Below are 26,724 nucleotides of genomic sequence, written 5' to 3' on the forward strand. Positions count from 1 at the left end.
ACAACAGTGAGAAGCCCGCGTAAAGGTTAAGATGGTGAATTTTATGTTGTATATTTTACCGCAATAAATTTAATTAATGAAATAAAAAATAAATACAACAAAGCAAACAGGGAAACACAAACGAATATATGGTCTATGATTTCATGTATATAAAACTCCAAAACAGGCAACATTAAACTTTACTTTTTAAGGATGGTTGCCTGGAAGGAAAATCTGTAATGCAAAGCAAGGAAGTAATTACCGTAACAGTCACCATAGCAGTTACCTGTATGAGAAGAAAGAAGTTGTGATTCGGAAGAAGGACATGTGGGATAATTCAGGGGTACTGATAATGTTCATTTCTTGACCTGAGCAGTGGCTACTGTAATTTCTTAGAGTGAGCATTTATTTATTTAATGTTTTGTTTTGAAATAATTTTGCACTTACAGAAAACTTGCAAAAATAGAACAGTTCCCATGTGTTCTGCACCCAGTTTATCCTATTGTTAGTATCTTGCATAACCACAGTACAATTATCAAAACGAATTAACATTGGTACGATAACATGAGCTATACTACAGACTTTATTTGAATTTTACCACTTTGTCTATTAATGGCCTTTTTTCTGTTCCAGGATCCAATCCAGAATCCCACATTGCATTTAATTGTCATGTCTCCTTAGTCTCCTTTAATATGTGACAGTTCCTCAATCTTTCCAAAGTCTTTTACAGCCTTTTTTGTTGGTAAATATATTTTTTCAATTTTATTTATTTTTTGGCTGCATTGGGTCTTCCTTGTTGTGCACAGGCTTTCTCTAGTTGCAGAGAGCGAGGGCTACCCTTCCACAGCTTCTCATTGCGGTGGCTTCTCTTGTTGTGGAGCACAGGCTCTAGGTGCCTGGGCTTCAGTAGTTGTGGTGCGCGGGCTCAGTAGTTGTGGTGCGCAGGCTCAGTAGTTGTGGTGCACGGGCTTAGTTGCTCCATGGCATGTGGGATCTTCCCGGACCAGGGATCGAACCTGTGTCCCCTGCATTGGCAAGCGGATTCTTAACCACTGCACCACCAGGGAAGTCCCCCTTGGTGAATGTTTTTATTTTTAATTAATTAAAATTTATTTGATTGAAGTACGGTTGATTTACAATGTTGTGTTAGTTTCTGCTGTACAGCAGAGTGATTCAGTTATACATATATATATATATTCTTTTTCATACTCTTTTCCATTATGGTTTATCACAGGATATTGAATAGAGTTCCCTGTGCTATACAGTAGGATCTTGTTGTTTATCCATTCTATATATAATAGTTTGCATCTGCTAACCTCAAACTCCCACTCCATCCCTCCCTCACCACCACGCCCCCCCCGCAGGGCAACCACAAGTCTGTTCAAGCCTTGGCAATTTTGAAGAGTACTGGTCAATCATTTTGTACAATATCCCTCAATTTGGGTTTGTCTGATATTTCTTATGCTTAAAGGGAGGTTGTGCATTTTGACATGAGTGCCTTCTCAGCACAACATATCAGGGATATACAATGTCACTGTGTCTTATTAATGGTAACGTTAACCTTGATAACTTAGTTAAAAGGGTATGGGGTCTGCTGGGTTTCCCCCTGTAAAGTTATTATTTTTACCTATGTAATTAATAAATATCTTGAAGGAGATACTTTGAGACTGTGCAAGTATCCTGTTTCTCCTCAGATTTTCACCCACTAATTTCACCCTCCATGGTCGGGTCTTGCCCCAACAATTATGACTCTGGTGTTTTAATAGTGGTTTTCTATCTCCTGCATTTCTTCTACATGTGTTTGTTGCAGTTCTTCCGCAAGGAAGAGCCGTCCTTTCTCCCCCATTTTTATGTTAACTTTTATGCACTTTACTGGAATACACTTTTCAAGCACATCTGAGACATTTACAAAAATTAAATATATACTAGGAAATACATGAATCTCAATGAATTATAGAGTTGCCCTGCCCAGGTTCCCTTTATGGGGCCACACACCCATTCCCAGCTACGGTGGGGTTGATTGCTAACAGCTAAACAGCCCCTTCACCGGAGAATTGCCCTCATTCAATAGGGAGGCTGCTTCACTGGAGAACCTAGGGCAGCCCGCAGTGATTGACTTGATATGGGCTTACAAAAGGCCAACCTCTTGCCTCAAAAGTGCAACCAATTTTGTGATGTAACTCAGGCTTCAGAGTTCCTTGGGATCAGGCAGAGGCGGACTTAACTGTTAACAACCCTGCTTAGCTTTCTTCCCCTGCCCTATCCTGCTTCCCTCACTCCCTTTCCTTCTCCTGAGAGCATTCTCTCAATAAAATCCTCACACAAGAACCTCCATCTCAGGCTCAGCTTCTAGGGAACCTGCCCTAAGACAGGTTTCCTGATTTCTAAGATTCCTTCTGAATGATTAGTGTGTATGTGGGCAAGGAGGGTGGGCTTGGGGAGGCTCTGGAGGGTAAGGGTTCCTCTTCTCCTTTGCTCAAGCTGAGGAAGGAAAAGTGAGATAGCAATATAAATTAGGGAGCTAGCCTTAAACTTTGTTGCCGGGAACGATCACAATCTTAAAAATGACTTCTAAGTTCCCTCTGGGCAGTTTTCGTTCCAGTCTTTTTGTTTGCTACAAGCTCAAAAGCTTTGCTGTACAGAGCTAAGGGTTACGAAGAAGGAAATGAGACAAATCTGGAGTTGAATCCTGGAAGATTAGGCCTTGAAGCCTCCCTCATGAGTTACATCAAGACTCTTTCTCAGGCTTCCCTGGTGGTGCAGTGGTTAAGAATCCGCCTGCCAATGCAGGGGACACGGGTTCGAGCCCTGGTCTGGGAAGATCCCATATGCCGCGGAGCAACTAAGCCCGTGCACAACTACTGAGCCTGCGCTCTAGAGCCCGCGAGCCACAACTACTGAGCCCATGTGCCACAACTACTGAAGCCCACGTGCCACAACTACTGAAGCCCACATGCCTAGAGCCCGTGCTCCACAACAAGAGAAGCCACCGCAATGAGAAGCCCGGGCACCACGACGAAGAGTAGCCCCCGCTCGCCACAACTAGAGAAAGCCCATGCGCAGCAACGAAGACCCAACACAGTCAAAAATAAATAAATAAATTTATTTTAAAAAAAATTACCAAAGAGAAGTTACAAATCAGTGTCAGCAAAGGATATGCAGGTGTATTCTGAATGCGTTAGAAGAGAGCTCATTATTTTAAAAGGATCCTAATGCAAATACTTTGGTTAAATAAAGACTCATTTTAGAAGTCAAGTAATAACCCTCCAATTTATCTATTCTAGAAATCCTGATTGTTCATATTTGGGGGTGATGGATATATTTATTATCTTGATTGTAGGTGATGGTTTCATGAGTATAAATATATGTCAAAACATCAAATTGTACACTTTATGTACAGTTTATTGTGTGTAAACAAGCAAATAAGTTCACATATCATGTGTGTTTAACAGCATGTGAATGTTGAAAGGATACCTTGGAGGACTCATAAAAATGGGGTAGCTAACTGGGAGGCAGTTCTCTGTGTGAGATCTTGAGTCAGACAAACTGAGCTCAAACTCTAGCATCTCTGCTTCCCACTTATGTGATCCTGGGAGAGTTACTTAACTTGCTCATGTCTCTGTTTCTTCATCTGAAAAATGGGGACAATAATAGTATTGAGCTTACCGGGTTCTAATGAGGTTTAAATGAGATGTAAATTCTTACAAGTGGCATGTAGTAAGTACTCAGTAGATGTAAGCTGTGACTACTATTACTGTTGGCATTTTTTTCTGGAAGGAGTAACTCCTTCTCCTTCACTTTTCAGCAAGAGGAGGCTGGATCTGCTCATCTCCCTCCCCTGGCCCCCACCAGTGATCAGAATAAGAAGACTGGGCTTAAAAAGAGACACTGTGACCAAATTCTAAAAAATGGGACAAAACCCCAAAGGGCACCTAGACATGGCAGATACAGATTCCAGAATCCACCTAGGAATCCACATGTGCTGGAGAGAAATTTGGCATGAAGCAGACAGAAGTCCATAACCAACTTTGGGTAGCCAGGTCTGTCTGAGATATTCAAGGGATCCAAAGACTTAGAAGGGACACTTCAGTGTCTGTTTCAAGAGACTGAGCTCTGTCTGAGCCTTCTCTTCCCTTTCTCCTCCCGTCCTCTCAGTCTGGGGAGGTAGTAACCAAGGCTATATCCTCCACGCATTTTTTTTCCTCTCCACACTCTCTCTGGGAGAAACTCATTTCGTTGAATTGGCAGCACTCATCAAAGGCAACACTGCAATGTATGATCATTGATAGGATCCTAGATTTTTTTTTTTTTTTTTTTTTGAGGTACGTGGGCCTCTCACTGCTGTGGCCTCTCCCGTTGCGGAGCACAGGCTCCGGAAGTGCAGGCTCAGCGGCCATGGCTCACGGGCCCAGCCGCTCTGCGGCATGTGGGATCTTCCCGGACCGGGGCACGAACCCGTGTCCCCTGCATCGGCAGGCGGACTCTCAACCACTGCGCCACCAGGGAAGCCCTAGGATCCTAGATTTTTTTTTTTTAAGTCTTAAAGGGCATTTTGGCAAAAATTGCATATGGATTCTATCTGAAAATAGTATTTTATGTGTCAAACTTCCTGGGTGTGACAATGTTATTGGGGTTACAGAAGAGAATGTTCCTGTTCTTGGGAGATACATGCTGATGTACACAGGGATGGAGTATCATGATGTGCAACTGATGCTTGAATGGTTCCAAAAAATGTATAAGTGAATGTGTAGTGTGTGTGTGTGTGTGTGTGTGTGTGTCTGTGTACACACATATATTAGTTTATATATAGAGAGATAAAGTAAATGAACAAAAGGTTAGCAGCTGGTAAATCTAAGTGAAAGGCATACAGGTGTTAATTGAGCCAATCTTTCAAGTTTCTATAGGTTTCAAGTTTTTCAGAATAAAAAATTGCGCGTGGGGCATATGCTAGACAATGTTCTCGGCTCTGTAACCTGGCCTTCTTTTCCCACCTCTCCTCCATTTCCAGCCAAACCTAACTATTGCGTGGTCAGTTGCACTGCTTTTCTTTCCCCACCATCACTCAGTTCTGTTCAATAACTATCTACAGCGTAGCCACTCAACAAACTCAAGGTGTGTCCCTGCCCTCTAGATGCTCACCATCCAGCGAGGGAACAGACTTGGTGACAACTCACCTTACGAAAGCATGGTGGGTGCAGTAGCTGAGTGGGAGCAGAGAGCAGGAGCTCGCCAATACTGCCAGTCATGCCCTGGTGTCTGGAAGGATGAATGGGTGGGCACAGTTTATTATCTGAAAGAAAACAGACCCATTAGTAGTTGGTCATTAGCACACATAGACTCCTGGCCTGAGAGGTGGGACATGTATGGATTCACTTTTCCCCCAATGTTGCCTTCTAAAGTCAGCCTGGAGCAGATATTTGGAAGTCCCTTTTTTCCTTTCTTTATTTACTTTCAGTTCTTCCACTGAGGCCCTACGTCTTTTTTTTTTTTTTAAGTGACATTTTATTTTTAAGTTTGTCTTTTTTTTTGCGGTGTGTGGGCCTCTCACTGTTGTGGCCTCTCCCGTTGCGGAGCACAGGCTCCGGAAGTGCAGGCTCAGCGGCCATGGCTCACGGGCCCAGCCGCTCTGCGGCATGTGGGATCTTCCCGGACTGGGGCACGAACCTGTGTGCCCTGCATCGGCAGGCAGACTCTCAACCACTGTGCCACCAGGAAAGCCCTAAGTTTTTTTTTAATTAATTAATGAATTTATTTTGGCCGCATTGGGTCTTCGTTGCTGCGCACGGGCTTTCTCTAGTTGCGGTGAGTGGGGGCTATTCTTCCTTGAGGTGCGCGGGCTTCTCATTGCGGTGGCTTCTCTTGCTGCGGAGCACGGGCTCTAGGCGCGCAGGCTTCAGTAGTTGTGGCTCACGGGCTCAGTAGTTGTGGTGCACAGGCTTAGTTGCTCCGCGGCATGTGGGATCTTCCCAGACCAGGGATCGAACCCGTGTCCCCTGCATTGGCAGGTGAATTCTTAACCACTGCTCCACCAGGGAAGTCCCAGGCCCTACTTCTTTCCATTGCTTCTTTCTGTGGTAACGTGGGGGGATTGCTATTTCTGACTGCTTCCTGGGGGCCTCACAGTGAATCAAGCCATGTCTTCTTCAGAGTGTGGCATCTGCAAACCAACCAACCATCCAACAAGCCACTCTCTTGCTCATAGAGACCGTCTCTCAGAACACAGGGATGATGTGCTCTTATGCTAAAATAGCTCCTCATTCCTAGAGATGAGGGTGTGGTTGGCAGGACAAAAAGGTGAAGGGGCTAAGGGAGACACAGGAGTCCTTCGTACCACACTCTCCTATTGGCTCTCTTTAGCCCTCCAAAGGAGGTGCAGCTTCCTTCCCCCTTAATGAGTTGGAAGACTGGGAGTAAGGGGGAGGGCAGGAAGGGGAGCACTCTGTGCTTTGTACACCCAGAAGCATCTACCACAGGGAAGGTGTCTTCCCTGGGTTCAGGCAGTCAGTGGAATCAGTCGAGATCTGGGGACTCGCTGGGAGCTGTCCAATATGCTGTACCTCAGACCGTGAGTTCTCCCAGTGATGGGGAGAAGTGTTGTTTCAGAAGAAAGCAGAGAAAAGGTTTGCTGAGTATCAAAACCCTGGCCTTTTGGAATTCAAAGCCAAAGGCCAGAGAGGTGTCAGGATATGTAAGAGCTGTGCTATCCAATCCACTAACCACGTGCAGCTTTTCAAACTTAACTTGAAATTAGTTAAAATGAAATAAAGCTAAAAATTTTAGTTCTTCAGTCTGACCAGTCACATTTCAAGTGCTCAATAACCACATGTGGCTGGCGGCTAACATATTGGACAGTGGGGCTATTATAGAACATTTCCATTTTCACCGAAAGTTCTATGGGACAGTGCCTCACTAGAAAGAAAGGCATGGCATTCTGTGTGTTTTGAGAGACAGGCAGAGTTTTTGTCTGTTTTGTCCACTGCTCTTGCCCTACGGCCCAGAACATTGTCTGGCACTTTGGAGAATGATTAGTAAATTTTTGTTGAAGGATACTAGAGACATTAGAGCCAGTTTTCCATCACTTCTATCCCCTCACCCAACTGATTTCATCTAGATAGAGTTCAACCAAACTGGGGAGAAAGAAAAGAAAGAGGAGAGAACAGGAGAGAGGGGATCTTAGTTATCTGTGGATAAATCCCTCAGAAGAGCTCTGAGGCTCCGCTGGCTCCGACTTGACATAGTTTGGGATTTGGAGGGGGTGGCAAAGGAAAAACCCAAATGGGTTGGTGAATCCAAGAGCAAGAGGAGTCTTGTGCCTGCTCCCAAAAATGCATATTGTGCCCAGGTAGGGAGTCTGGGACACTTTTCGGGATTTCTGCTCATCCCGGGTCCCAGCCTGGTTTGTGGAATTGAGGAGTGACTGAATAGCAAGGAAGAGGTGAAGGGCCTGAGAGAGCCCAACTGAGTTCCCTATGGCTCCAGAGAGGCACGGAAAGTAGAGGGAGGGAAAGGAAGAGGGAGAGAGAGGAACACTGTGCCTGGGAAGGCCTGGGATAAGGCTGAGGGGGATGCACCTGCACTCTGAACTCACAGCCCAAGAGCAGACAGGATCCGGATGTCTCAGTGGACACCAGAGAGGAAAAGTATTGATGACCAAGCACCGGAAGTCCCTGATCCCCTCCCCCCAATGCCTCCGGCACATTGGGAGCCCTCTAGAAAACTAGAGGCACCATTGGAGGAAAATGGCTGGGTAGTCCCTACATTAACAGGGATTTAAGTCCTTACTACCTGATGGAAAAGGGGCTGGAAGCAGAAATTGGGTTTGATTGTAGAAAAGTAAGGAAGTTAACATTTCTTGGACATCTAAGTTTGCATCCTGACATTTATACTATTTCAGTATTGTTTGATTTTTTAACAATGAGAATATAAGCATGTATTATTTATATAAATTAAAAATGATTTTTTGTATGATTCCACTTACATGGGGTATATAGAGTAGTCAAATTCACAGAGACAGAAAGTAGAATGGTAATTGCCAGGGGCTGGGGACAGGAGGAAGGGGAGTTAGTGTTTAATGGGTATGCAGTTTCAGTTTGGGAAGATGAAAAGTTCTGGTGATGGATGGTAGTGAGGGCTGCACAACAATGTGAATGTACATTTTAAATGGTTAAAATAGTAAATTTCATGTTATGGGGCTTCCCTGGTGGCACAATGGATGAGAGTCCGCCTGCCGATGCAGGGGGCACGGGTTCGTGCCCTGGTCCGGGAAGATCCCACATGCCGCGGAGCGGCTGGGCCCGCGAGCCATGGCCGCTGAGCCTGCGCGTCCGGAGCCTGTGCTCCGCAACTGGAGAGACCACAACAGAGGCCCGCGTACCGCAAAAAAAAAAAAAAAAAAAAAAATTTCATGTTATGTATATTTACCACAGTAAAACAAATGAATGTAAAAGAGAAAAAATTATTGTTGCAAAGTTACCGTAACAGCTTTGATTCTGGATGTTTCCTGAAAACTGGCATGGTTCACATTCACTCCATTACCACTTCTAGCTAACGTAGGCCCATCTGAGGCCCCTAGATTTGTCAGCAAGGCCCTATTTCTGGGTGCTTACCTTTCTTGCAAGAAAACAGCTTGCCACTTCCTTCTCAGCTTGGTCACACACTCTCTTGGTGGCCCTCTTGTTGCAGATCCCAAAAGAGAGGTCAGTGGGCAGCTTCGGCTCTGTCCTAAACACCAGGAAATAGGGCCTAAAACCAGTGACACCATCCTGGGGGCACAGTAAGCACCCTAGCTCTGCATGCCTCTGTTCCTGGCACACAGTTCTCTGCACATCTAACAAAGTTCTACTCAATCTCTTGGTTTGGCGTCCTCTTGAGGATGGCAGGAAGAAGTTGTATTCTTTTGGAAGTCTTTCAACAGAAACATTTCCCTTAGCAATTGACTCTCTCTCTCTCTCTCTTTGGCAGTGGAAGCGTGGAGTCCTAACCACTGGACCACCAGGGAATTCCCAGCAGTTGACTCTCAAAATCTCTCCTCTAGTCAGAATAGATTCCATTAGGGAGACTGTAAACGGAGATGATGAAAATTCTTCCAATCAGCAGGTGTTTCTTGAGCACCTCTGTGTGTTCAGCATCGCTGCAGGAACTTTGGATAAGTATATACTAGAGAAATAGCATCTAATCATGAAAGTAGAGTTTCCAGATCAGAAACAATCAGAAAAAAAAGAAATTCCTAATCTGTGGTGCTGTAAAAGAGCAATGCAGTCTGGCAAAGCCAAGGAAGGCTTCCCAGCGGGGATGAGACTAGAGCGGGGCCCTGAAGGAGGGCTTGGATTTGGATAGGAAAGAGAGGCAACAGGGCATTTGAAGGAAGCCACACACAAAGGAAGTAGGAGCAGACTGAAGGTTGTGTGTAGAGAATTTGTTATGATTCATTCCTGGAGTATGTCCTGTGTGCTCAGGCATGACACTAAGCAATAGAAAACAGACCACCTGTCCTCAAAGAGCTCTAACCTGGGAGGTGGTGAATGGGGGGAGATACTAAAACAAATACAGGTGATGTGTATTAGTCCACAAGAATGTTAAGCCCCCAGAAAGTAGAAACCTTATCTGTCCTGTTCATCACTGTATCCTCAGTACCTAGAACAGTACTAGGCACAAATTAGGTGCCCAATAAGTGCATACTGAATGATGGAATGCTACAATGCAGAGATAGGATAATAGCAATATTGATAGTTAGCATTTATTGATCACACAAATGTGCCAGACAATATGTAAGAGTTTTACATACATTATCCTATTTGATCATCCAGCATTTTGAGAGTACTATAATTATCTCATTTCACAGATTTGGGTACCAAAGTTTATAGAAGTAACACTTGGACTTCCCTCGTGGTCCAGTGGTTAAGACTCTGCACTCCCAACGCAGGGGGCCCGGGTTCCATCCCTGTCAGGGAACTAGATCCCTCAGGCCGAAATGAAGATCCCGCCTGCTGCATCTAAGACCCAGCGCAGTCAAATAAATAAATATATATATATGTGTGTGTGTGTGTGTGTGTATATATATATATATATATATATATATATATATATATATATATATATATATATATATATTTTAAAGAAGTAACACTTGCCTTAAGGTTACCTACACAGCAAGTGACCGAAGGGAGATTTGAATTCATGACTGCCTAACTTCACAGTCCATCCTCTGAACATAGAGACTACTGTTCAAAATGCTGTTTAGGGAAGTTTTTCTGGTAGCTGATTGAAATGCGCCGGGAAAGGCCCAAGAAAGCGAGACCATCGCAGTGAAAAACAGCAACCGCAACGTGTATGAACTAAAGCGGTTACAGTGGGAATGGAGAAGAAAGGATCTCCTTTTGCGGGGCCTTAAAGGGCTTCTAAAGAAAGTTCAGGGCTTGGTGACTTATTGGATATAAGAGATGACAAAATTTCTCGCCTGGGAATACGAAGAGTAGCCTCGAGAGAAATAGCTTTTCTCTAATTCCTAGTTCGACAGTACACTTTAGATAGATGACCCTAATCTCTGGGTCTGCCAGTTCCGCAAAGCACTTAATCAAGTGCTGGTCATCTACAGTAACGGCAAGCCAGCATGAAAAGTCACTCTAGACTGCAGAATAATAAAAGCGTGAAAGAAAGAACAGGAAAGAAAGAAAGAAGAGCGTGGAGGATACACACGCAAGCCTGTTCCAGGAGCTGTCGCATCCCAGAGGCGGGCGGGTACTACAAAGGGAAAGGTGGGGCTTGTCTATGAACTACAACTCCCAGAAGGCATCGGGCAGATCACCAAAGTTTCCGGCCAGAGCTTACTTCCGGTATTTCCGATGCTGACGCTCTCTTCCGGTTTTGGTGCCCCTCCTCGCCCCCCCCCCCGAAAGGCTTTGAAGGTGCGCGCGGTGAGTTCCGAGGCACTGGGGGTGCCAGCGGGAGCCTGGGAGTCTCACGTCCGCACGACACTCAGCGGCTGAGTGTTAGCTCGGGGAGGGCGGGGAGGAGAGAGGGCATGCCGGCGGGAGGACGTGTAGTCTTGGCAAGAGGAGGGGAGGGGGCAGAGCGGACTGAGCTCTCGGAGGGCCCCAGAAAGGGATGTGGAGGGCCAGGACGAATAGGATCCCGGGGGAAGGATGGAGGATGGGATACAGGGGCGTGGGGGAGGACCCTGCGAGCGCGGCGTGGGATCACAGGGAAGCTGGTGGAGAAGGAGGAGCAGCGGGAAGGCAGCAGCCGTGGGGGACTCCTGCGTGAAGGAAAGCTAGAGGCTGTTGCAGGTCCGAGATCGGCCGAAATCCGGCGGCCTTAGGAGTCTGGCCACATGCAGTCCTCTCAGAAGATCGCACCAGTTGGGGAGCACCCAGGGCGCTGGTGGCTTAGAGACTGCTCTGTAGAAGGGGCTGCTGCTTTGATAAGCTCAAAAGAGTTTTGATAGACTTTGTAAGAAAGGGCTGTCAGGAAGCTCTTGCTGGTTTTACAGGCTTGGGTTGACTGCTCACTTTGCTTTTTTCTCCAAAGATGAGGCTGCTGGCATTCCTGGCGTTGGCTCTATTTGCTGTCACTCAAGCAGAGGAAGGAGCCAGGCTTTTGGCCTCCAAATCACTGCTGAACAGATATGCCGTGGAGGGGCGAGACCTGACCTTACAGTACAACATCTACAATGTTGGCTCAAGGTAAGGAGGCCCTGGAGCTATAGGTTGGGTCCTTTTCAGGTTTCTTAGATTTCCCAGCTGGGAACAGGGACCAACAGTGATTTATCTTTGGGAGATTTCCAGCAACAGATATCATGAGTGAATGAATATACTGCTGGATCTACTTCTGGAAGAGGAGGACATTCTTACCTAAGCTACAGGAAACCGTCTTCCACTTTTTGAGCTGGAAGAGTTTCAGAGTGGGGAAGAAGCAAAAATTGTGGTGAAACAGGGAGAGGAAGATGAGAAGGCAGAAAATGTATGATCCTTCATTACCTCAGGGGTTTAGTTTCAGCTTCCTTTCTTTCATTAGCATTTTTGTTGTCTTTTTTTCACTTTATTCCCTTTAATGTTCTTTTCCACATGCATCTTGCTCCTCTTCCCCTCCTTACACACACACACACACACACACACACACACACACACACACACACACACACACACACACACACACACACACGTGAGAAGAAATTGGGGCAGAAACGGATTCAGGCCCATTCTTTCCTAGATATTTGAGTATTTTGGTGCCCAGAATCCAGGCCTTGGCTGGGATTCTTCAGTGCAACAAACCCAAATAACTGTGACTCATATATGTCTTTTAAAGTTCTGATTTTTTAGGACAGGCAGGCAGATTTGATTGCTGATTCCTTTAATTTTATACCCATTGCTAACCTTTCTTCGTTTCCTCCGTTTTCTAGTGCTGCATTAGATGTGGAATTATCTGATGATTCCTTCCCTCCAGAAGACTTTGGCATTGTCTCTGGAATGCTCAACGTCAAATGGGACCGAATTGCTCCGTATCCTCTTGACACTGGGTGATGAAGGCTGGTGGTGGTGGGTGGGAGGGCGGTAATGTTGAAGCAAATCAGCAGGGTCATTCTTGTCGCCACTCTGGATAAGATGGGGCAAGAGAGACTGGTGAGAATTGTGTGAGCATGATTTAGGGTGGGCCTGAGGAAGGAGGTTCCTGAAGTTCAGGTCATAAAGTTCTAAAACATTCTGTATCGGGAGAATGTAGACAGATGTTTGTGGCTGGGCGAGGATGTTTAAGGTGCTTTTAAAAGAAATTCAGTGGGGGGCTTCCCTGGTGGCTCAGTGGTTAAGAATCCGCCTGCCAATGCAGGAGACACGGGTTCGAGCCCTGGTCTGGGAAGATCCCACATGCCGTGGAGCAACTAAGCCCGTGCGCCACAACTACTGAGCTTGTGCTCTAGAGCCCGCAAGCCACAGCTACTGAAGCCCGCACGCCTAGAGCCTGTGCTCCGCAACAAGAGAAGCCACCACAGTTAGAAGCCCATGCAACGCAAGGAAGAGTAGCCCCCGTTCACCGCAAATAGAGAAAGCCGCGCACAGCAACAAAGACCCAACGCAGCCAAAAATAAAATAAATAAATGTAAAAAAAAAGAAATTCAGTGGGATGCTAGGTGGAGGACCTGGGTGACTCTTTTTTTTTTTTTGGCTGCGTCGGGTCTTAGTTGTGGCACAAGGGATCTTCGTTGTGGTGCGTGGACTTCTCTCTAGTTGTGGCGTGTGGGTTTTCTCTTCTCTAGCTGTAGCGCACAGGCTCCAGGGTGCTTGGGCTCTGTAGTTAGTGGCACGTGGGCTCTAGTTGAGGCGCACGAGTTCAGTAGTTGTGGCGCGTGGGATCTTAGTTCCCTGACCAGGGATCGAACTCGCGTCCCCTGCATCGTAAGGTGGATTCTTTACCACTGGACCACCAGGGAAATCCCCTGGGTGACCTTTTAAAGACTCTTCTTCAATTAATCCCTTATTCGGATCTACTGGTTATTTCCTGAGTGTTTTTTGTTTGTTTGTTTGTTTTTTGTGGTACGCGGGCCTCTCACTGTTGTGGCCTCTCCTGTTGCGGACGCGCAGGCTCAGCTTTGGACGCGCAGGCTCAGCGGCCATGGCTCACGGGCCCAGCCGCTCCGCGGCATGTGGGATCTTCCCGGACTGGGGCACGAACCCGTGTCCCCTGCATTGGCAGGCGGACTCTCAACCACTGCGCCACCAGGGAAGCCCTCCTGAGTGTTTTGAATTAGATTATTTTTTTTCCCTGTGATTTAAAGTATATTTAGATTTTCTGGCAAGGGTAAGTGTTCTCTTTGGGTTTTGGGGGGTTTTGTTTTATATTTTCGAGAACTTCCTGCAGTTTTAGGCAGCAAAAGATTTTCTGTGACCCTAAGTGACTAATTTTTCATCCATAACCTATATTGCTTTAAAAGTTTAATTTAAACACCTCAATACTGAGTATGTCATAGACCCTTTAAGACTTGGCTAGAAAGACATCATATTATACCACATACTTCAGGCTTAGGAAAAAAGCCTGTGTTTATTATTTTCGCAGTATATTGCAGATGTGAAATCATTACATGTGTTGGCAACTCTTTTTGTGAATGGTGTGTTTAGTCCCTAAGTTGAAAGTTTGTTACAACTGTAGCTTCATCTTTTTCCCTCCTTAACTCTTGCGTCAGTGCTAGCAACGTTTCCCACACGGTGGTCCTGCGCCCTCTCAAGGCTGGTTATTTCAACTTCACCTCAGCAACTATTACTTATCTGGCCCAGGAGGATGGGCCCGTTGTGGTGAGTTACCCAAACCCTTAGTTGGATGGGGCTCAGCTCTGCCTTCCTTTGAAAACTCTTGTAGAAAATCTCCAGAGCAGGTGCTAAATTCTGAGGAAGATAAGAAGGACCAAAAACTTGAGATATCATCATAGGAAGGAAGTATGTTTCAAATAGGAAGGAAGTATGTTTCAAATTATAAAGTCTCAGAATCAAGCAATTGAAATGAATGGGAGGGGAGTACTGTAGCATTCCTTTCCGCTTCACTTTTAATCTGTACAGTGTCATGTGCTGCCCAGTTTATTGCCATCATTGTCTTTCCCATCTGTCTTCTGTGCTGCCATCAGATGATTCCTGGTCTCCGCTGTGTCTGTATCTTTCCCTTGCTTAGAATGCCCCTGCTTCTTGCAGCAAGGCTGAGTTTCCTGCCTCTTCTCGCTGTACCCTGCAGCATTCTCACTGTGTTCTGCCTCTCCCTTCCTCTCTCTACCCTCGAAGACCCTCCGTCCTAATTAGACCAAGCTCCTTCCTGTGGCACCTCCCCCGCTCTCAGTGCTCCTTCTTTCCACTTTGCCTTTGGTCTCTGCTTGAAGTACTCTCTGTACTCTCTCTCCTCCGCTTCATTATCCAAAGCCTCCTCAAGACCTAGCTCTGAGCTGCATCTCCTTGATTTTGTCTCCTGCTTTTACAGTTCATATCGCTCTTTCCTGCTCATTCTTTCACTAAACAGTTACTGACTGCATCTAAACTTCTAGAGCTCTTATAGTCTATGCCACTTGAACATTTAATTATTGACCATCTTTATTAGTTCTCTTTCCTGTATCTAGGTCTTTCCCTCACTCCCATCTCCCAGTTTAATTATAAACTCCTTGAAGCAAGGGACTTTGTCTTAGATTTCTTTCTGTTTTCCATATAGAATAGAAACCCAGCGATAACCAGTCTCTTGACTGATTGATGTAAAGGTCAGCAGACATTTATTGAGCCCCCTGCAAGGTGCTAGACTCTAGGAAATACCAAGCAGATTAAGGTACTGTCCTAGCCCTCAAAAAGCTTGGGTCATGAATTTATAAGTACAGATGGGCTTTAGGCTACTTAGTGAGTGCACAGTAAGGAAGGGACTTAACAGAGTCAACCATAGAGCTAAAAGAAATCCAAGAGTCTCAAACATTCAGTGCACTCTCTGAGTTATCTTTTTTTTATAAACCATGTGGAACCATATTCTTATAATCTTGGTTATGTTTTCATATCTTCTATCATGTGTGCTTTTAGAACCACCTCTAAGACTCTGGTTCCACCTGGTCCTTGATGGGTTAAAAGACATAAAATTAAAGGCTCAGCAGCCACTTTAGAACAAAGTTGTTTGCAATGCGCTTCAAACTCTTGGCCTCCTCTCCAAGACAAAGGAATGTGGGGCAGACTCAGCCCCTCCACTACTAATGTACATTTGGGTAGGGCTTTATACTTTCCAGAATCCTTCTCATTAGTTTGCTTGAACCTCATGTCAACTTGTGAGGTACAGAAGAGTGTTTCCACTTGAGGAATGGGGAAATGATTGCCATGGGCAGAGGGGCCAGTGGTGGTGAGCAACTCTTTCCAGAGTCTGAGGCTAAGATAGAAGGATTTGGCTTTAATTTCAGCTGCATACCTGTCCTACCTTTTTTTAGTAAATGCTCATCATGTGTCTCCTGGCTCCTAATTTACTCATCTTTATAACACACTAAGAATCATCCAGCTCTCTCTAGTTCAAAAACTTTTCCTCATCTTGTTGCTTTCTTGGGCCTTTGGGAGCTAAGAATCTATTGCTTAGAACTGGGTTGGTTGGAACTGCCCTTTCCCAGATGAGAAAGAGCTGGAGACTTGCCTTAATGCCCTTCTTTTCTGCTTTTCAGATTGGCTTTACCAGTGCACCCGGACAGGGAGGAATCCTGGCTCAGAGGGAGTTTGATAGGAGATTCTCCCCCCATTTTGTAAGCTTTACAGTCTTCTTGGCATTCCCCTGGGAGTAGAACACGCTTTTGGTTCTGGGACCGTGTGGCTTCCTTAGAAGATATGTTTAGTTGGTTGGTTCTTGTCATATCTGTGTTTTGATGTCTGATACACACAGCCATCAAATATCCTGATTTAACCACGGTTAGAGATTTTTGGCAATGAGATCACAATTGCCAGAACCAAAAAAAACTGCCCTTTTTCTCTGCTCAACCTTAAGTAGAGCTCCATCTTGGAGTCCTGGGTCTTAATTCGAGGATTAAAAGTATATCTGCTTAGATTAAAAGAGTTGCAGAGCATCGGGAAGGTTACATGGGAACTTTGGTGTAGTCTAGTCTAGGGGAGAATTCTTTGAAGATTTGCCTAAAGTACTGAATGAGGAGACTCATTTATTCATTCATTCAGGGAATAATTATGAGGTTCCTAATTACATGCTCAGTTCTGTGCTTTGCTTTGAGAAAGCAACGCAAGACACAGTCCCTTTCATTAAAGATCTTATGGGCTCATAGAGGCTTCAGCGCAAGTCAGTGGGGGAAGAGTGCTGTGGTGGAGATCATACACAAGGCTCTGGAGGAGATGCAACAGGAACACCTAACCTGGTCTTTGAGAGTCGGGGAGGATTTTCTGGAGGAGGGAGGTTTAACTTATTAAAGAGGAGGTAAGGAAGGGGAGGCACCCTAGGAAGAGGGAGTAGCTCAGAAGTGACAAAAAGCATGGTGCAATCCAGGAATGGCAGGTAGTTCAGTGAGGCCAGAGAGCAGAGTGTGAGACAGAGGAATGGAAGAGAGAGCTGGAGGTGGGGGCAGGGGTTAGGTCGCAGGAGGCTTGACTGTTAGGGCAAGACCTGGGCATCTCCCTCCTCAAAGATCGTTTGGAAGAGAGAAGCTTCTCTTCCAGATTGGGTTGGGTCAGGTGAGACCTTTGGTTTCATAGCTCAAAAGATATAGATTAGTCTTTAGCGAGCCATTCTGTGTCCAGAGTAGCCAGAGAGGAACCTTCCTGCGAAGGTTCTGCTTAAAATTTGGGCTGGACTGCTCCCTTTCTCATTGGACCCCTTCCTTCCTGGTCCCCTCCTGTGCCCTAATCCAGACTTCTAAGCAAGGCCTTTGTCTTCCACAGCTGGACTGGGCAGCCTTCGGGGTCATGACTCTCCCTTCCATCGGCATCCCCCTGCTGTTGTGGTATTCCAGCAAGAGGAAATATGACACCCCCAAAACCAAGAAGAACTGAGTGGGGCTTCCAGTCCTCCCTTCCCAAGGAATACAGGTGCTTTCCAGACTCCAAAGGGTATCTCAAATGCAATCTCTTCTCCCTTAGCCCTTGGCCACCTCCTTGATCCTGCCCTGCTCTCAACCAGAGCGAAGGACCAGACCTGGGAGTCTTTGAGAGCCTCCTTGGTTCCATCATGAAGCCATACAAACAGGAAAGCCTTTGGCAACCGCCTTGAGCCTAGGGGCCCTGTGGTGCACCACCGAGGTGCCGCGGGGTACATTGCTGGCGATGTGAACTCTCTCAGGGGTCCAGGAGGGGGCACTTCAGAGACTGCCTGACACCACCCCGTCCCCCACCCTCCCCTCTCAGAAGAGGGTGGAAGATAAGATGAAAGCTATGGGACTCTTGGAGGCTACCCAGTCTCTGTGCTGGCTTAGGGAAGCTCTTACCAAATGGGGTTTTCTAATAAAAACAAATGCCACCCTGCCTTGTCTGTTTTCCCATCACCTGGATGAGCTCAGGTTGCTGTTGGTACTCAGGCCCTGACTTCCCAGGCTCCTGGGCAAGTGAGCTGAATTCCTGCCTCCTTGCTCTAGGGATTGTAGGTTCCGTTCCCACAGAGATATCCCACCCCCCGCACCCTCCCTTTTGAACACCTTTGCTTCCATCCCTTATTTCCCTCTGTTCTCATCAGTCACCATATATTCCCCTAAACCTTCCTTGCCCGTGAGCCCCTCTCCACAGTAGAGGAGAGAATGGGGAGAAGTGTTCTGCAGTTGATCTCATGCCCCGGGAGACCTTCTAGGGGTGATTTATTCACTGACTGTTCTTGAGAAACTATCTCTTACGCCTGATTCTAGCCCTTCCTCCGTTTAAGAGCTAGCTTTTCTTGAGCTTGAACTTATTATTATTTTGGCCACATTGCGGGGTATGCAGGATCCCGGTTCCCCGACCAGGGATTGAACCTGTGTCCCCTTCAGTGGAAGCGTGGAGTCTTAACTACTGGACTGCCAGGGAAGTCCCATCTTGAACTTATTTTTAATGCCTCTGCTTTGAGCTCAGGCCAGGCAGAAGCGCCTGTATCCTCTAAGTTGTTACCTAAGCACGGCCTCTGGAAAGGCAGTGGGTATTGCGGCGACAGCAGTGGGGAGAAGCCACGCTGAGCTGACTCTGTCCAACCCAGGAATGCCGTGGTCCGAGAACAGCCTCCCAGGCAGGAGAGAAACCCAACAAACGCCCGCTTTGTTCCTGTCACCAAGTTTCCCAGCTTAGATTCTGGTGGGGGGCGGGGGGAGAGTGCTGCCCAACCAGTTTAACCTTTCCTTCGCCCAGCCTTCGGAGCCTCTGGGCCCCAAGAAGGATGAAAAGGACCTGGAGACAACGGGAGGCTCCAAATGGAGTAGCCCTCCACCAGCTCACATCCCTCTTTCAGGGCCTACGGCTCGGACACCCCAGGACTGGCCAGGTCAGAGGGCAAGAAGGATGTATTTGCTTTGGTTCATTGTGTTCCTGGTGGAGACCTGGGACTTGCTCAAGAGAATGGGGAGAAAGACAGTGGGTCAGAAGCTTGGGGTTGAGAGCAAGCATAGGGAAGGAAGAGGGAGCTAGTTTGATAATGTATCGTCTTCCTCTAGGACTATGAACTGTTGATCTTTGGACCAGCACACTATTTGCCATCTGTGTAGTGTCCACTGAAAACACAGTGAGGAGTTAACCTATAGGAGTGGGGGTTCTGGTTTAAAGGGTAGGATAAACTTCATAACTTGGGAAGGTAACATAAGAGATTGCTCCCTCAGTCTGAGCTCTGGGAGATACTCCTTTTCTGAAAGCTGGGGCAGTCTTTACCTTTCCTTGCAGAACTCAGCATTTTGTGTCCTGGCCCTTGTTACAGAGGAGACTAGGGGGGAACCCAGGTCTGACCCAGATGACAAGAGAAGCATTGTGAAGGCAGTGTCACCGGCACCTTGAAAAAAGGCCAAAACTAGATACTTGCATCTCTCGAGAGATCAAATTCCTTGGAGTCAGGATGGAATTTGAGCCTCCCTTAAGTAGTAGCATTGAAGAATATAAGCCTCTCAAATCTGTGGATGGCAAGACTCAGCTGGAGTAGTTGCTTTAGGATTGAGCCCTCTTCTTGAGGTAACTTAATGGAGGATGAGCAGCAGACGGTACTTCACTCTAATGGAAACTACCCTAGGGACATGAGACCCCTGATCTCCAGATTTCATGCAGGTCTGCAAGGGAGAGGGAAAGCAAGCACTGGCCCTACATCCTTCCTGGAGATTGAGTACCCAAACTGAGGGCTTCCTCCCTAAAAGGCAAAACAGATAGCAACCCAGCTCTCAGCGTGTTCCAGATGCCCTCCTCCCGCTGGAAACTAGCCCTCTATCCCTCCCACGTCGTCCAAACTTTTAGCTGGCACCCGCTCACCCACACCCAGCCCTGGTACCAGGAGGATCCAGGGCCCAGATTACCACCCCTTTCACATACTAGGCTTTGGGACTTCACCTGACAAAAGTTAATTGGAAACGGGTATAAGGATTCCCAAGAAGCTGTGGATAATGCAGCGGCTTGGTGACAGGATGGGAAGTTATCTGGGCTGGATCCCTCGAGAGAGCGGCTCAGGGTGGCGGAAGCAGCACTGACCACAGAGGCAGCAGTGCTGGATCCCAGCCCCAGTTCTGCCACTCCCTGGCTGGCAGACCTCAGGTAAATCACACACACCCACCCCCGCTCGGAGCCTGTGTCCTCATTTGGACAATCCCAGGATTGTTAAATTAGAGAATTTCTGAGGACCCTACACCAGTAAAACAGGCAGCTGTTTCCCCTGTATTCTTGTGAAGTGAGAAACAACCACTGTCACTCATGTGGTTTGGAGCCCAGCTAGGTAGGAAAGGGCACACAGTTTCCACATCTGGCAACAACTGCCCTCTTCCTCTCACGCAGAGGGAGAGTTTTAGAGCAAGGATAGACCGTAGATCACCTAATTTAATCTCATTTAATAGATCAGGAAAGGCAGAGTGGAGTGGTTTATCCAAGGACACAGCAAGTGGCAGCTAGCATATCTATTGAGTAACATTTATGGGCCCAGCATTTATGTTCCACTATTTGTACATATCTCATTTACTATCCCCATTTTACAGAGGAGGAAATGAGGCTACTAGGGAACTTCTCCAAGGCCCCTTAACGTGTGAGTTGGCAGAGGCAGCCAAGCTCTTCCGATTCCAACATGTCCTTTCCCCTGGACCACGAGGTCCATCAGGGAGGAGGCTCCCCGGTACCACAGGAAGTCCAACATCTGCCCACTCCATCCTCTGCCCCAGGGAAGCGGTGAGGGTGAGTCAGTGCCCCTAGAAGCTGTTATCAGGGAAGGGGGTGGAGAGCCAGTCAGATATCCTGTGCCTGGTATCCACAACACGCCGGGAGTTGGGAGCCGGGTGTGTGCCAAGCCGCCTGCTCACCCTGTTCCTGTTGGCTGAAGGAGGGTCCTCCTCTGATGTAGCTGCCCTTGTCATCGCTCCTCCCTGTACTTTCATCACAGAAAATACAGTCTGTCCTCCTCCCCCTACTGTAACCTGCCTCTTAAAGGGAACGACGAGCATTTTGAAACCAAATTTGAGAGAGAGCAAAGGACCTCCCTGACCCTAGTAGGACCTTGCTGTTAAGTAGGGTTCCAGCTGTGGGCCTTTCCCTGAGTTGTCTTCTTTTTCCCCTCAGTTCCACCCTGTCTCTGCCGGAGGGCGGGTGAAGGTTCCCTGGGATGTCAGGTTCCCACATATTCTCCCCTCAGAGTGACCCCAGCTTGGTTTCCTGTATCTGTTCCTACGTGTGCCTGAATCCAGGGGCTGCCCTTTGGGGGATGCTGAAGATGGGGAACCCAGGAATCCTCGGGACCAGCAACGGCACCCAAGGGGTTAAAGGTCTGGGCACAGCACTGTCTAGGGTGTTTGAAGTAGGGCGGGGAAGGGAAGGGCTAGAGTAGTTGGAGAGGCAGCTGATCTGGACTGGAATGAGTCCCCCCTGTCTCCTATGCAAACTTCTGGACCATGAGCAATTCCCTTAAAAGGACCAAGAAAGAGGCCCCCCCATTAAGGTCCTGGACTGGATTCTTAGAGGGGCTGTCTGAAGTGGGACTTCTTCCTATACTGCAGTCACCAACCGAAGGCAAGAACAGGTCTCCCATCTTTGGGATATCTCCCAAGTCTGGTGAGTTTCCCTCTTCCCTTTCCCTGAGTCCTTACCGCATCAATGGGCATTTCCCAGAAACAGCGATCTTCAGGAACCCCTCAGCACCCCCAGGAAGTGACAGAACAATTCTCCACCAGTCTCCTGCATTCAGCTGCCTTTTTAAAAAAATAATTAATTAATTAATTTTTGGCTGCATTGGGTCTTCGTTGATGCGCGTGGGCTTTCTCTAGTTGCAGCGAGTGGGGGCGACTCTTCATTACGGTGAGCAGGCTTCTCATTGCAGTGGCTTCTCTTGTTGCGAAGCACAGGTTCTAGGTGCTTGGGCTTCAGTAGTTGTGGCACATGGGCTCAGTAGTTTTGGTTCGCAGGCTCTAGAGCGCAGGCTCAGTAGTTGTGGCGCACGGGCTTAGTGGCTCTGTGACATGTGGGATCTTCCCAGACCAAGGCTTGAACCCATGTCCCCTTCATTGGCAGGCGGATTCTCAACCACTGAGCCACCAAGGAAGCCCTCAGCTCCCATTTTTAACTAGGGTGCATTGAGAGTGTGTGTGTCTCTGTGTGTGTGCGCACAAGTGTGCAAATAGGAAATCACCATAATGGCCAACAGTTAATTAACACTACTTGTGGGACAAGTGACGCCAAAGATTTTATATATACTTTTTTTTCTTTTTTTTGCCGTGTCACTAGTTCCCTGACCAGGGATTGAGCCCGGGCCCTCAGCAGTGAAAGCACAGAGTCCTAACCACTGAACCGCCAGGGAATTCCCTTATATACATTCCTTTTTTTTTTTTTTTTGGCTGCATTGGGTCTTTGTTGCTGCGCAAGGGCTTTCTTTTGTGGTGTCAAGCGGGGGCTACTCTTCGTGTGCAGGCTTCTCATTGTGGCGGCTTCTCTTGTTGCGGAGCACGGGCTCTAGGTGCGCGGGCTCGGTAGTTGTGGCACGTGGGCTCTAGAGCACAGGCTCAGTAGTTGTGGTGCACAGGCTTAGTTGCTCCGTAGCATGTGGGATCTTCCCGGAGCAGGGCTCGAGCCCATGTCCCCTGCATTGGCAGGCAGATTCTTAACTACTGAGCCACCAGGGAGGCCCCCTTTATATACATTCTTAATCCTCACAGTCCTATGGGGTTAGCATATCATAATCCCCATATTAAAGTTGAGGTTTAGAGGAATTAAATAACTAACACTCATCAATTAAGAGGTAGATTATAGGACTGGGATTCAGACTCAAGTTTATCTGGCACCATTAAGACAGGAGGTATGGACAAACAGGATGGCTAGAATTTTAAAACTTTAAATCCTAATTCACCCTGGGTCCCCTTCCTCTAGGCCCTGACATTATTCCCTTTATCCCTGGTGGTTAATTGTGAGATTTAAAGGGCCACAAACTCATACCTGAGAGCCAGGGGCTTCCAGATTCCAGATTACCCCATCCATTCAGATTAGGGGCTCCTTAGTTCACCCACTGCCTTTAGCTGTTCCCTGGGATCTGATGGGTTAACTCCTTGGGACTCAGTGGCCAAAGTCTTCTCAGGTGTGTCCCTCTGAACCTCAGCCCCTCTCTTGCCCCACCCTGCTGGCATGGCACCCAGAACGCATGCCAAGAAACTGACAGGAGGCAGAAGTGGACTGATTGGTCTTCCCCCTTTTATTCTCTAGCCCCGACACATCATGGGCTAGTCTGGGTCCCAACAAGCCTCTGGTAGAATAAGCACACAGGCCCAGCATAAAGAGAAGATAGGATCCCTAGGTTCAGTTTGCAAACAAATTTTTTTAAAAAAAGAGAAAAGATGATCACACTTGGAAGCCCAAAGCAGCAAAAATCCTGACTGATTTGTGAGCCTAATATATCAAAGGGGGGGGGTGATTTAGGGTGAGTGTTTGAGATGCTTGATGGCTGACTTTTTTTTTTTTACATCTTTATTGGAGTATAATTGCTTTACAATGGTGTGTTAGTTTCTGCTCTATAACAAAGTGAATCAGCTATACATATACATATACATATATCCCCATATCTCTTCCCTCTTGCGTCTCCCTCCCGATGGCTGACTTTTAAGGAGATATGATGGGACTTCCCTGGCGGCCCAGTGGTTTGGAGTCTACACTTCCACTGCAGGGGGCATGGGTTCGATCCCTGGTCGAGGAACTAAGATCCCACATGCTGTGTGGTGTGGCCAAAAAAATAAATAAGTAAAAATTTAAAAACTAAAACTAAGGAGACGTGGTTAGATGAGAGGACTGAGGATGCCTGGCTCTCTAGCTTTGAACTTCCAGAATTAAGTACTAACAATAAAATCGACAACTCTGCCCTATGGGCCCTGGAAGCAGGTGGAAGCAGGAGTCAACCCAAAAGCTGATGTGGCAGATGGCTTTTGCCTGAACTAGCCCCTGTCCCACAGAGGGGTGGTACACTTGCCTCACCACTGTGTTTGTGCATAGACCCTTCTGGGTCCTCGTCTTGGTGCCTGACACCTGGTAGGTGCTAAAGAAATATTTGCTGAATGGAGGAATCCTCTCTATGTACCCTTTACCTTTTCTTTGATTTTTGGAATTGTGATACCACTCTCTGGCAGTTGACAGGAAAGCCAGGGAAGGAGAGTGAGTTCCAGGATACAGTGTTGAATGCACAGCAAAATCTCATATGTCTCACACTGAGAAATAGAGCGATGACGTAGCCAGGTCAGGGTGAGGTGAGGAATTAGAGACTTGGGTGCTATATGACTTGCTGTAGAATGGTGTGTTCGTGAGCAGGGAGGAGTGGGAAGGAACTGTGGTTACCAGGGCCTTCTTCATCTGAAGCCCTGCTTTAGTCTTCTTTGCAGGACACTGTTGGATTAATGGTTTACTTTCTATGGGAGAGGAAGCAGGTAGGTTAAATTTTGAACCATCAAAGGGTTTTCTACGACCCTGTTCCCCCAGGGCTAGGAGACCTGGAGAGAAGCCAGCAGACCATGCCATCTGGCCTCTCCCTTCCGCCCTGTTCTTTATTATCTGGTTCTTTCGGGTCTTCCACATTATTGCCCCCTTTGGGAAATTTAGGACCCCAGAGCCAGGCCCAGGGAGCCCCCCAGGCTGCGAAGGGGCCCACTAGCCTTGCCCACTGTCCCCTGTGCCTAGCTGTGTGGTTGCTATCAGCAGTTCCTACCCCCAGTGTTCGCTGGCAGCAGACAGAAGCAGGGCCCTGCCTGCCCCCCCCATCACCTCATTCAGATTTCTGAGATGCAGAGGGAGTAGAAAGGACAAATTTAATTTTTTGGAATCCCCATCTAATTTCTTCTGGAAACTGCTTCCTTTCTTTGGCTGGGGTGGAGGGGGCAGGAATGAGGAAGTGAATAACAATATTGCCAGCTTTCTTTCAAAGCTAGCCACTTGCTCTCATTGGTTGCCTTCTTGTTTCAGAGAACTCAGGCTGTACACTGGGATGCATCTGCTTTGAAAACTCAGCTCCACCTCCTACAGCCCTGTGACCTTGAGCAAGTTACTTTCCCTCTCTGTGCTGCCTGTTTCTTCCTATGTAAAATAGGGATAATATCTGTTTCAAGAAATGGTTGTGAGGATCCCACAGGGTGCTGTAGGCACTCATGGGTTAAGCCTCTTCCCCCTGTAGGCTCAGGTGCTATTTAGGAAATGGGTGTGCTGGGGTCTTCAATGTCCCTCCTCCCCCAAGCTGGTTGCAGACACCTGGCTGGTGGGCAGTGAGCCTTAATGTCTCTCTTTGATCTCTTTTTCCTCCTTCCTGAGATTTTGAGACCCAGCTTCTCTAAATCAAGTCTGCAAACTTCTTCTGTAGAGACCCAGATAATAAATATTTTAGGCTTTATGGGCCATATGGTCTCTGTCGCAACTACCAACTTTGCTGTCATAATGCAAAAACAGCCATAGACCATATGTAAATGAATGAGCATGGCTGTGTTCCCCAGAAAAAACCCTTTATTTATGAGCACTGAAAATTGAATTTCATATAATTTTTATGTGTCACAAAGTAGTATTCTTCTTTTGATTTTTTTCCAACCATTTAAAAAAGAAAATAGGACAGATTTGGCCCACAGGCTATAGTTTGCCAACCTCTGCTCTAAACTACCAGAGGCCATTGTCCATCCCTTCTCTTTTATTTATTTTTTTTTTTGCGGTACGTGGGCCTCTCACTGTTGTGGCCTCTCCCATTGCGGAGCACAGGCTCCAGAAGCGCAGGCTCAGCGGCCATGGCTCACGGGCCTAGCTGCTCCGTGGCATGTGGGATCTTCCCGGACCGGGGCACGAACCCCTGTCACCTACATCGGCAGGCGGACTCTCAACCACTGTGCCACCAGGGAAGCCCCATCCCTTCTCTTTGAAGAGTGCAGGTTCATCAGGGTTCATCAGGCTCCTCCTTGCTCTGGTTGTTATGTGCTCTTTTCTATCAGAAGTTGTTTATGTTAATGAGTCCCCATCACAGTTGTTTTAGTGTCAGCCTGTGGGTTATCTATTCTCTCTCTCTCTTCTTTAACCGTCATATAATGCCTATTTCTGCTTCTGTCTTGGGCATTCCTCTCTCCAGCTCTCCATTTCTCTATGCTCTGCCTTCTCTTTGCTTCTAAATAATAATAGTAACAACAAAAATAATAGTAGCATTTGCTAAGTACCCAATATGTGCCAAGCACAATGTTAGTTGTATTACATACATTATCAAGTCTTTCAATATCCTTACAAGGTAGTATTACCATTCCCATTTTACAGATGATCCTGAAGCTCAAAAACATTAAATAAGCAAGTTCCCAAGGTCATGTGGCTTATGAAGGTGGCAGAGCTAGCAAATCTGATGAACTTCAAAGCACCCTGAAGAAATTATGGTCTCAGAGTTTTGAATGAGAGAGATTTCTCTCAGTACTTCCCTGGCGGTCCAGCAGTTAAGACTCCGAGCTTCCACTGCAGTGGGCACGGGTTCAATCCCTGGTTGGGGAACTAAGATCCCGCATGCCGTGTGGTGCAACCCAAAAAAGAGAGAGAGAGAGAGATTTCTCTCTGTTAAAATATTGTGTGCTCCCATCTCAGCACACGGTAGAGTGTCTAACGAATCACTGATGGCTAGGGCCATTGGTGGAGGTCACACGCTCAGAGGAGG

General features: G+C 47.1%; 1 protein-coding gene across 4 annotated transcripts; it reads left to right on the forward strand.

The window, feature by feature from the left end:
* Nucleotides 1–10,820: 10,820 nt before the first annotated feature.
* Nucleotides 10,821–17,918, forward strand: SSR2 (signal sequence receptor subunit 2; the record flags this gene model as incomplete). 4 transcript variants are annotated; one of them, XM_082661349.1, is made up of 6 exons in its annotated part: nucleotides 10,821–10,892; nucleotides 11,506–11,660; nucleotides 12,377–12,475; nucleotides 14,153–14,261; nucleotides 16,130–16,207; nucleotides 17,346–17,918. In XM_082661349.1, 6 exons carry the CDS (start codon nucleotides 10,821–10,823, stop codon nucleotides 17,454–17,456), a joined length of 624 nt encoding a protein of 207 aa, XP_082517475.1. In that variant the 3' UTR covers nucleotides 17,457–17,918. The 4 variants fall into 4 exon arrangements, with proteins under 4 accessions (XP_082517475.1, XP_082517477.1, XP_082517476.1 ...); XM_082661351.1 differs by having other exon boundaries at nucleotides 10,835–10,883; XM_082661350.1 differs by lacking the exon at nucleotides 10,821–10,892 and adding an exon at nucleotides 10,896–10,966.
* Between the last annotated feature and the right edge of the window lie 8,806 nt (nucleotides 17,919–26,724).

The sequence above is a fragment of the Grampus griseus genome (assembly GCF_964374135.1).
Source record: "Grampus griseus genome assembly, chromosome: 1".
NCBI lineage: Eukaryota > Metazoa > Chordata > Mammalia > Artiodactyla > Delphinidae > Grampus > Grampus griseus.